The 12,360-nt window shown below is 42.8% G+C and overlaps 1 protein-coding gene across 1 annotated transcript in view; it reads right to left on the minus strand.

Annotated features, from left to right (window-relative positions):
- Positions 1 to 480: 480 nt before the first annotated feature.
- The window catches only part of LOC124606617 (dipeptidase 1-like), a 1,437,429-nt gene continuing 1,425,549 nt past the window's right edge, over positions 481 to 12,360 (minus strand). The window contains exon 14 of the mRNA XM_047138602.1: positions 481 to 1,128. Coding sequence (XP_046994558.1) covers positions 1,033 to 1,128 — 96 coding nt within the window. The 3' untranslated portion in view covers positions 481 to 1,032. The remainder of the gene's footprint in view (positions 1,129 to 12,360) is intronic.

Consider the following 12,360-nt stretch of genomic DNA (forward strand, 5'->3'; position numbering starts at 1 on the left):
ATTACAACATAATTGTTGTAAAGGAATGTGACTAAAATGTAAGTTAAATGTTTGTTTGACGCTACAGTAGTGAAACCACAGCGCACATAACTTTTTTTTAAGCAAAAATTTTATGTACTGGGACTATGACTTCACTACTGCAGTGTCAAACGAAGATTTAATTTCACAATAGTGCTTTTATCTTTCACTCAACGTCAGGTTTTGGAGAAGATAGCGTTTTATGCCACTTTCTTAAGAAAGGAAAAAGTAAGAAATCCTGACAATGTTTTCCTAGGTATAATTGAAATCCTTTTTATGTGGTCGTTAGGTTTCAAATGTCTGTCGTAGGCAGCATGCGTTAACTGGATTCGGCATTGAGATAATCGGTAATGGAAAACAGCAGGTAATGTTGTCTTCTTTCCTCCTGGAATAGCTTTTGCATAGCTTCACAATAAATACTTACAAGGAAAAGTTTCACTTTTATTTTAAACACTAGACTCCATGTTGACCATTTACTAAACAATGGTAGCGTTACTGTACATCGTTTATTTCGTTCGTAAACTCCACAATGCAAACAACAACAAAAGGATACACCGCACGTGTTAAAGGAGACGAGCGCTCACAGCTCACAGTTACCGTGTATTGTGCATCGACGAGATCTGATCAGTGATGTTTGCTGTGACATGGCACAGAGTGTGTGTCCAAATTTCTGGCGTTTGTTTACAGTTCTCTCTTGCGTGCTATTTCGCAGCAGACGCTATATCGTGAACCTATTGTTACCTAAATGAATATCACTTGGAATTTTTCTGTAAAATATGGCAGTGAGTGTATGTGTGTACAAATTCGTGTTGGAAGATTGCAAGAGTCAACAGTGTTTCGAGATTCGAGTGGCCGCCGGTCGGCAGACACCGTCGCTTCGCTTCGCAGCACTCCGCAGTGTTTCCGGAGGGACGCCGCGTGCCGGCTCGAGGCGGTCCGGCTGGCGGCACTTTGGTCCGAGCAGCCCCCGGGGGCGGCGGCCGGGGGCGGGGGGCGGGGGCGGCGGCCGGCGCGTCAGGTGCCGGGGTAGCGGCAGTACGTCTTGCCGTCCAGGTCCTCCATGGAGATCCAGTCCTCGGTGGGGCCGCCCTCCGACCAGTCGGCGCGCACCTGCGGCACGGCAACACAAAACTTGGCCCAGCTTTTGTCCTGGACACACCGACAGGTGCTCCAGTACAAGGCATCGGGAACACATTGATGGTTAAATAAACCTGCAATAGCCACTCACATCTGTCAAAATGGACACTCCACTTCTAACACTAATGGCTACTTACGGATGTTGCATACTGAGGCGTGGCGCCTTATAACGATCCTGCCTTGGAGGCGGTTAAGTGGGAGATGTGTCTCAGAGCTGGAGAGTGACAGATGGTGACGCCAGACTGGACGCGCACGTAGTTTATGTATCAGCCGATAGAGGACAATATTGGATAGGGGGACTGTGATTTTAGTTTCGATTGTGCCCACTAGAGTGCACTAAAGTAATAGAATGTTTTTCATAAACTGTTCTAGTATTTTCATGAAGTGTTATTATGTCTTTTTGTGTATGTGAAACGTTATAACTGTGTTTTAGCAGTATGAGTGATGCCTGAGTGTGGTTTAAGGTTAATATGAAGATAACTGTTTAACGAGTTATGTAGTAGGATTTAGTGTGGGAACATGTCGAAGAAGTATGGACGTGGACAAAGCGGATTTTTTATACAATAGTTTTGTAAAGTAAGTTTATGGTAAACGGAAAGTTAATTCAGGTATAAATAAAAATAGTAAATAACTTTATGCATAAGCAAAACTTCAGCATATTAGATAATTACGTCGGTAAAAAGTGCAGTAGTTAGGTTTACTATTTTGCGATTGGTTATTGGTGAAAAGCGCGAACTGACGCGGGAGAGTGTTGTTTTGCTGTTGGCTGTTGAGTAAACTGACCAATGGTAAAGCAGTATTCTTCGCGCGCCTTTATCTGCTGGTAGAGAAGACTTAGAGTATTCTGGAGAAGAGTAGAGGCCTAGCCGTGAAACAGATCGATCGTGTGTAGTAGTAGTTCCCATGGAAACGATAAGTTGCCGGATCTAGCAGTATTTCATACATCAAAAGTGTTGGAAAGTGACGGCATAATAATTCCGATGGGTGTGTAGAAATTTTGGAATTTTTAAGTGAATTTTGTGACGAGAAAAGACATACATTCCGCGTGGCGTATTGAGCAGATCAGTGGCAAGAAACTGTGACTGCATTTGGTACCGACAAACGTAATGTTTGGCGAGCATTATCAATCAAAAACAATTAGTATTTCAGTAGCTATTACGTTTTCGGGAAATGTAACACCATAAACTTGCTAACATGAGTGAAAGGGATTATGAGTGACTCTGTTAAGACTAGCACGGGCTTGGCAGTGATACTCGTTTACCTAAGTTTCAGAATATATTAATTGAGGACAAAATTTACAAACTTTCATTTGTGTGAAAACTTTCTCCCAAAACGTAGATTAGTGACTTAAATTGCAGCCTGGTTCACGTCGAGGTACAGTAGGTTTCACTCGGCTTTCTTACTGTTGATCTGCTGAGACAACGTTCACAGGTAGGTGCAGGTCTGTCGTAAAGGGACGGAAAGAACCGCGCTGCCGCAATACCACTAAATAAGGCAGGAAAATACACCTCTTAGAAGAACTGTTAGTATTTACTCACACCCTCATTTCACTCCAATGCAATCTACGCGAGCAGCTGGAGCTAGCCCATAAACAATTTATAACTAATTTCCTTGGTCTGTTCAGAGACTCCAAACACAAGCAGGACCTCTAACAGTCACAAATCTTTACGAAAGACCTGTTTAAAATGTCAGTAAAAACTGTAAAAATATGAACTATCATGGTGAACAAATGTTTTGCTATCATCCCACACTCCAACTCTATTTGTTTCTGCAAGTAACTTATAAACTGTAATGATGGTCAAATTATGTATACAGAAATGTATATACGACATGTATGTCTAATTGATTGAATGCAATGAGTTGACTTTACAGTACTTCGTCGGAATTTCTTCTGACTGTTTAAAAAAGAAGTAGAAAATACTGAAATAATTTTTAATAATAAGTTTACTCTTAGAATGCATATATTTTCCTGTTGTTAATATGGTTCATCTTGGAAACAACACACATCATCTTCCCTCTGTTTAAATCATTGGCCAATAGGAAATGAATAATATCTCTAACTTTTCTTAGTGATAATCTTTGCACTGTAAGCAAAAACATCAAGTGTATAGCACATGTGCGACGCTCAACATTCCCGTCACACATGAAGAGTGCCACAGTAATTTATTTACAATATGTGTGCTGCCTGCAGTTCAACAATACATACATCGATCTGGAAAACCATATATATGTGTGTTGTCTGCAGTCCAACAACACATACATCGACCTGGAAAACCATATAGGTCACAACAAAACAAATCGCCATTCTACCGAAACTTATCTAAGTGAACACAACTATTTCATACTACATCTAAATAAAAACACTTTAGTGTGTTTTTATTAATGCACTTTAAGACTCTAAATACTCGAATTCTCTTGTGCATTGTAGGAGCACACGACATGATATTGATCAAAACATCCATGTAACTGAAAATATTAGCCATCTTAAGACAGGCGTGGTAGCCCGAAACCGGTTATAGCAGTACTGTAAAACATTCCAACAAGTATATGTGGCTAGTTGCGTCATTCTTCAACTAAAATGTCACGTACGTCCATCATAGGGGGCAGGAATGAAGTCACTGTGTTTCACTCTCAGTGGACATTCATTAGCGGAGTAGGCGCTGACATCTGTAGCAGGATATACTAGAGAAGAAGTACAGGACGTTAAAAAAAAGTATTCCGTAATTTGTGAGATGGGAGTGTGGATCAAAATAAGACAAAAATGCCCAGTAAATAAGGGCTCTAGAATGCATATCTTACGAGTTATTAGCACTTCACTTCGCTGCTGTGAATCACATCTCTTGTGCTTCAAGCAAAAAGCGGTTGTTAATTTTCGTAACCAACGTGTGTGAGTTGATGCAAATCCACACTCAGTTGAAAACGCAAACCTTCAGCACTGATTTTCAAATAATATGTTGGCAGGAATTATTGGCGATAGACTAATAGGATATTGCACACTAGTATGAGGGGGAGTCAAATGAAAAATCTTGAAATAATAATTAAAAATCGACATTTCGCGTCATTGTTTTATAAGTTGGCAGTACTGTTGCCAGTTACATAAGGAATGCCTTACAGGTGGCAGCATACAGCAGAAAGGTGAAACGATACCACAGTACCAGTTCAAAATGGTTGCCCCAGTTGCACCACGTACAACGATTAAGAGCGTCCAGTCATACGTTTTCTGTGCAGTGAAGGAACCTATTGAAATCCATAAGTGAATGATTGCACAATATGGTGATGCGTGTTTGTCACTGCAGAAAATGTATGAGTGGAACAGGAAGTTCGGAAACGGCGTGACTTCTGAGAAAGATGCTCAGCGCCCGGGTCAGCCACACGGCGTTGTGACACCAGAATCTACTGCAGCAGTTGAAGCCGTTGCGATGGGAAATCGTCGTGTGACGGTGGATGAAATAGCTGCAAATCTAAACATTGTCGGTGGCTGACCACATCACATCATTCACGTAGTGCCTAAGTTTCGAAAAGTGTCTCCAAGATGGGTGCCACGCCAGCACATTCTAGAACTGAAAGAGTGACGTCTGTGGCGAACTTTTGTTCTGCTCTGAAGCAGAAGGTGATAGCCCCTTCCTGATAATCATTAGAGACACTACCACGAACCCGAAACAACCGTACATTGGCTTGCAGGGTATCTATGTAGAAGCAGATGTAGAAGATAGCAAGCTAGAAATGACGCCATTTACCATCACCAAAGCCCAAGAAGTACCGGACGCAGCGATCTGCAGGAAACGTGTTGCTGGCTCTCTTTCGGGCTGAACGAGGCGCTGTGTTGGAACAACACACGAAGAGGGGAAACACCGGTACCAGTGCGTCATGTCCAAGCAGGTTAAGAAATCAGCTTCAGCTTGCAATAAGATTAAAGCGACGCAGACTTCTTACTATAATTGTCATATTCAGCATAACAAAGCTTGGCCTCCAGGAGGACCTGCAGAGGATTAATGCATGGTGCGACAGCTGGCAGCTTTCCCTAAACGTAGATAAATGTAATATAATGCGCATACATAGGGGCAGAAATCCATTCCAGTACGATTATGCCATAGGTGGTAAATCATTGGAAGCGGTAACGACCGTAAAATACTTAGGAGTTACTATCCGGAGCGATCTGAAGTGGAATGATCACATAAAACAAATAGTGGGAAAAGCAGGCGCCAGGTTGAGATTCATAGGAAGAATTCTAAGAAAATGTGACTCATCGACGAAAGAAGTAGCTTACAAAACGCTTGTTCGTCCGATTCTTGAGTATTGCTCATCAGTATGGGACCCTTACCAGGTTGGATTAATAGAAGAGATAGACATGATCCAGCGAAAAGCAGCGCGATTCGTCATGGGGACATTTAGTCAGCGCGAGAGCGTTACGGAGATGCTGAACAAGCTCCAGTGGCGGACACTTCAAGAAAGGCGTTACGCAATACGGAGAGGTTTATTATCGAAATTACGAGAGAGCACATTCCGGGAAGAGATGGGCAACATATTACTACCGCCCACATATATCTCGCGTAATGATCACAACGAAAAGATCCGAGAAATTAGAGCAAATACGGAGACTTACAAGCAGTCGTTCTTCCCACGCACAATTCGTGAATGGAACAGGGAAGGGGGGATCAGATAGTGGTACAATAAGTACCCTCCGCCACACACCGTAAGGTGGCTCGCGGAGTATAGATGTAGATGTAGATACTGCCCGTAAAACACTTGCAGTCATCGATAACCTGCACTTTGATACTCTGCCTCATCCGTCATACTCACCATATCCTGTACCCTGTGATTAACAAATATTTGGACCAATCAAAGAGGCGACGGGAGGAAAGAAATTTTCGTTCCGATTAAGAACGAGCGATGGGCGAGTGGCTGTGCAACACGGTCGAAATAATTTTTTCCAGAACAATCTGTGTCGTTCCTTCACGGAGGAAGTGGATTGAACGACAGGGAGACTATGTCGGAAAATGATACAGTTACGTTTCACTTTTGTTCAACAGCAAATTTTCATTTGACTCCTCCTCGTACACAGGTTGACTGTTGCACTGAATCGTGATTCCCCATCATACGCCTCGCCTGTCCTGCTGGAGGAGGAATCGTTCCAATAACGGCTGGAGATGTCGTTCATGCATGACAGAGCACCAGCCACAGAGACAATCCGTTTCCAATGGACTGGACGGGGAGGTCCACTATATTGGCAACTTCGTTCCCCCAATCTTAACCTCTAGGATTCCTGTTTGTGTGGACACTTGAAATCTTTGGTGTGTACAAGCACATTAATGACGTACAAAAATTACAGGAACGCTTCATCACTGTTTGCCAGCTCATCCATGAAAAACGTGGAGTTTTTCAGAGAGTTCGTGCTTCCCTACGACGTCGGACCGAAGCACGCCTTACTATGAATGGATACCATATTCAGCACATCCGTCAGCGCTAAGTCACGAATGTAGGTCGTATGTAACAGCATGTAGGTTACATTACGCAGCCAAAATCTCTCAGACAAACAGAAGCTAAACGATGTCAAAGTTAGCGTAAGGAGGGCTATGCGTGAAGCGTTCAGTGAGTTCGAAAGTAAAATTCTATGTACCGACTTGACAGAAAATCCTAGGAAGTTCTGGTCTTACGTTAAATCAGTAACTGGCTCGAAACAGTATATCCAGACACTCCGGGATGATGGTGGCATTGAAACAGAGGATGACACGCGTAAAGCTGAAATACTAAACACCTTTTTCCAAAGCTGTTTCACAGAGGAAGACCGCACTGCAGTTCCTTCTCTAAATCCTCGCACAAACGAAAAAATAGCTGACATCGAAATAAGTGTCCAAGGAATAGAAAAGCAACTGGAATCACTCAACAGAGGAAAGTCCACTGGACCTGACGGAATACCAATTCGATTCTACACAGAGTACGCGAAAGAACTTGCCCCCCTTCTAACAGCCGTGTACCGCAAGTCTCTAGAGGAACGGAGGGTTCCAAATGATTGGAAAAGAGCACAGGTAGTCCCAGTCTTCAAGAAGGGTCGTCGAGCAGATGCGCAAAACTATAGACCTATATCTCTGACGTCGATCTGTTGTAGAATTTTAGAACATGTTTTTTGCTCGAGTATCATGTCGTTTTTGGAAACCCAGAATCTACTCTGTAGGAATCAACATGGATTCCGGAAACAGCGATCGTGTGAGACTCGCTTTATTTGTTCATGAGACCCAGAAAATATTAGATACAGGCTCCCAGGTAGATGCTATTTTTCTTGACTTCCGGAAAGCGTTCGATACAGTTCCGCACTGTCGCCTGATAAACAAAGTAAGAGCCTACGGAATATCAGACCAGCTGTGTGGTTGGATTGAAGAGTTTTTAGCAAACAGAACACAGCATGTTGTTATCAATGGAGAGACGTCTACAGACGTTAAAGTAACCTCTGGCGTGCCACAGGGGAGTGTTATGGGACCATTGCTTTTCACAATATATATAAATGACCTAGTAGATAGTGTGGGAAGTTCCATGCGGCTTTTCGCGGATGATGCTGTAGTATACAGAGAAGTTGCAGCATTAGAAAATTGCTGCGAAATGCAGGAAGATATGCAGCGGATAGGCACTTGGTGCAGCGAGTGGCAACTGACCCTTAACATAGACAAATGTAATCTATTGCGAATACATAGAAAGAAGGTTCATTTATTGTATGATTATATGATAGCGGAACAAACACTGGTAGCAGTTACATCTGTAAAATATCTGGGAGTATGCGTACGGAACGATTTGAAGTGGAATGATCATATAAAATTAATTGTTGGTAAGACGGGTACCAGGTTGAGATTCATTGGGAGAGTGCTTAGAAAATGTAGTCCATCTACAAAGGAGGTGGTTTACAAAACACTCATTCGACCTATACTTGAGTATTGCTCATCAGTGTGGGATTCGTACCAAATTGGGTTGACGGAGGAGATAGGGAAGATCCAAAGAAGAGCGGCGCGTTTCGTCACAGGGTTATTTGGTACGCGTAATAGCGTTACGGAGATGTTTAACAAACTCAAGTGGCAGACTGTGCAAGAGAGGCGCTAAGCATCGCGGTGTAGCTTGCTCGCCAGGTTTCGAGAGGGGGCGTTTCTGGATGAGGTAACGAATATATTGCTTCCCCCTACTTATACCTTCCGAGGAGATCACGAATGTAAAATTAGAGAGATTCGAGCGCGTACGGAGGCTTTCAGACAGTCGTTCTTCCCGCGAACCATACGCGACTGGAACAGAAAAGGGAGGTAATGACAGTGGCACGTAAAGTGCCCTCCGCCACACACCGCTGGGTGGCTTGCGGAGTATAAATGTAGATGTAGATGTAGAAGCTCTGCTGTTTCGCAGTAGCAGGATAATGTTGTATTTTCATTTGTTTGCTACAGTCTGCAAAATGGAAGAACTTACGCTAGAGATGTACACCACTGGCCATTAAAATTGCGACACCACGAAGATGACGTGCTACAGATGCGCATTTTAACCGACAGGAAAATCATGCTGTGATATGCAAACGATTAGCTTTTCAGAGCATTCGCACAAGGTTGGCGCCGGTGGCGACACCTAAAACGTGCTGAAATGAGGAGAGTTTCCAGCCGATTTCTCATACACAAACAGCAGTTGACCGACGTTGCCTGGTGAAACGTTGTTGTGATGCCTCATGTAAGGAGGAGAAATACGTACCTTCACGTTTCCGACTTTGATAAAGGTCGGGTTGTAGCCTATCGCGATTGCGGTTTATCGTATCGCGACACTGCTGCTCGCTTACGTCGAAATCCAATGACTGTTAGCAGAATATGGAATCGGTGGGTTCAGGAGGGTAATACGGAACGCCGTGCTGGATCCCAACGGCCTCGTATCAGAAGCAGTCGAGATGAGAGGCATCTTATCCGCATGGCTATAACGGATCGTGCAGCCACGTCTCGATCCCTGAATCAACAGATGGGGACATTTACAAGACAACAACCATCTGCACGAACAGTTCGACGGCGTTTGCAGCAGCATGGACTATCAGCTCTGAGACCATGGCTGCGGTTACGCTTAACGCTGCATCACAGACAGGAGCGCTTGCCATGGTGTACTCAACGACGAACCTGGATGCACGATTGGCAAAACGTCATGTTTTCGGATGAATCCAGGTTCTGTTTACAGCATCATGATGGTCGCATCCGTATTTGGCAACATCGCGGTGAACGCACATTGAAAGCGTGTATTCGTCATCGCCAGACTGGAGTATCACCTGGCGTGATGATATGGGGTGCCATTGGTTACACGTCTCGGTCACCTCTTGTTCGCATAGATGACACTTTGAACAGTGGACGTTACATTTCAGATGTGTTACGACCCGTGGCTCTACCCTTCATTCGATCCCTGCGAAACCCTACATTTCAGCAGGATAATGCACGACCGCATGTTGCAGGTCCTGTACGGGCCTATCTGGATACAGAAAATTTCGACTGCTGCCCTGGCCAGCACATTCTCCAGATCTCTCACCAATTGAAAACGTCTGGTGAATGGTGGCTGCGTAACTGGCTCGTCACAATACGCCAGTCACTCCTCTTGATGAACTGTGGTATCGTGTTGAAGCTGCATGGGCAGCTGTACCTGTACACGACATCCAAGCTCTGTTTGACTCAATGCCCAGGCGTATCAAGGCCGTTACTACGGCCAGAGGTGGTTGTTCTGGGTACTGATTTCTCAGGACCTACGCACCCAAATTGCGTAAAAATGTAATCATATCTTATTTCTGGTATAATATATTTGTCCAATGAATACCCGTTTATCAACTGCATTTCTTCTTGGTGTAGCAATTTTAATGGCCAGTAGTGTATATCACGTTAATGAAGATGAACAAATGCTAATAGCTTTTAGGGTAAGAATGTCCGAAGCAATGTTTAGTGGATTCTTTCTCTTATTTTGATGTTTACAACCATCTCTAAAACCTATGGAGTATTACAGTGTATTGATAATTTTTACTTATGGACCGTCTGACAGCAACTGAATAAAACACAGTTTTAGTGCCATATGCGTTTCGCCTCTATTTTCTGCAAGGCATCATCAGTGGCCTGGAATATGTACATATGTCAGCTATTTTATTTACGTTTTTGGTATTGTGCCTATAGGTTATAAACAGTTCTAGTGGTTGGTATTTCCTATTGAGTATAATGTTTTGAACTGTACTTACAGGTTGCGTGGACAATTTCTCACATATTACGCTCCTGTTGCATTTTTGGTGGTGTTCTTCTTCTTATGAACGCCAATTTGCGGTTTTTTCCACATTCCACAGCACTATGCACTGAACGCTTGTTTTAATGCAATGTTTTGGTTTCTGTTGCCGACTGTCAAATGTTTTTGCCAAAGATCGAATGTTATTGCCAAACTTATGAGTGTAACTATTGAAGTATCTGTGGTCTGTTCGTGTATGCACTTGTGTGTGCGTTTGTGTATGTGTGTGTGTGTGAGTGTTTTTTGTTGTGATACATATTTTTTTGTGCTGTGTGTGTGTATTTTGATGTTATATCATTTTTTTTTGGCTGTGTATGTGTGTGTGTGTGTGTGTGTGTGTGTGTGTGTGTGTGTGTGTCTCCAGATGGTGTGGGGAAGAGTTTTTTCTTTGTTTTATGTTATCATTTCCTTTATTAAGTGTAGTAGGGATCCTGTGCTGATGTGCGTTTGTTCATTTATCACATGTTTGTTTTCTGCTATGGCTTTCTGGATGTGGAAGTTTTCTTGCATTTGTATAAGATGTTTGTCATGGTTGCTTATTCTCATTATTTTCATTTCTTGTTCCATGTTTGTAGGATGATGGTTGTAGTGTTTTAAATGCTCTGCAATTGTGGAATGGTTTGTTTCATACTTCCAACATCTGATATGTTCTTTGTATCTTGTTTCAAAATTCCTGCATGTCATGCCTATGTATACTGCATCACAACTTTGACATTCAAGTTTATATATTCCTGATTGTTGGGATTTGCCCCTCTTGGTAGTTGGATGGCTTAGGTGTGATTGAAGGGTTTGCCCAGGCTTATATGCTATTTTGAAGCCCTGTCTCTTTAGGATGTTTGCAACTCTGTGTGTTAGTTTATGTGTGTAGGCCATGGTTTACCATCTGGTTCTTTTCTGTGTGGTGTTGTCATTGTGTGTGTTTGTTGAGTGTGTTTGTAAGTTTTCCGCTTGTGTGTTCTTTTGTATTGTGAAACTGTTGTGTTTGTTTTTTATTTGTGTTTTTATTTTTTGATTGAGCTTGTGTACCACAGACGGTCCATGAGTAAAAATTATCAATATACCGTAATATTACACGCAACTGAGGGAGACAGGACTATAAAAGTTGAAGTTGTCAATACACCTATGGAGTATGTTTAACGACCTATGTATTAAATACACTCAGGATTTTTAACTCTAACAGCTACACTCCCTTTCCCAATTTTTTTCTAATAGAGATGTGTCCATTTAAACGAAATGATCCATGTGAGTGCATGTGAGCGAATTACGATATCATATCACTATATTTCATTCAATAATAAGTGTCGTAAACTTACACTCAGAATTGATATCATGTTTTATGGATGCACAGTAGAGCAGGCAGTATTTGCCACTGATATCACACGAAAAAGTTCAGTATGCATCGTCTAGTTCTCGGCGGTTATTTTCTCTTTTCCAAGTATATGGCCGATGTTTAACAGATAGAACCTCTTCAGCTTTAGTGTGCTCAGGGGAGTGTGACGGAAGAGATAACAATAACGTCTGACGCAGGTGCTGTATTTTCGTGATACCACTTCTTAAATTTTCCTGTGCTCCTGGTTCATTTAACAGGACTCGTTTGTCTGCAAAGTACTCGAGTCTGAGTCGCGATTATTGTATCTTGCCACGGGTTGGAACTGTCAGACATTAATATAAACAACGGGAGGATACCGCTCCAGTGCCGCAAGACAGAGTCGCTGTGGAAACTGAATCGACACTCCTAAACTAAATGCCTAACGGGCGCGGCAGTCCAAGTCAGATGTCAGAGAAAGAGAGAATTTGGTTTAATACTGTAACATTTGGTCTGCCTGTGTACTTCTATAGCAAGGCACGTGATATTACGGCACGTTATTTCCAGGCGAGCTCACGAAGTTCAGGTGATTTTGTAGAGAGGCAAAAGTTACCCTGATCGCGCTGCCAGAAAGGGAGTGAAGG

This window comes from Schistocerca americana, chromosome 3 (genome assembly GCF_021461395.2).
Source record: "Schistocerca americana isolate TAMUIC-IGC-003095 chromosome 3, iqSchAmer2.1, whole genome shotgun sequence".
Classification (NCBI taxonomy): Eukaryota; Metazoa; Arthropoda; class Insecta; order Orthoptera; family Acrididae; genus Schistocerca; species Schistocerca americana.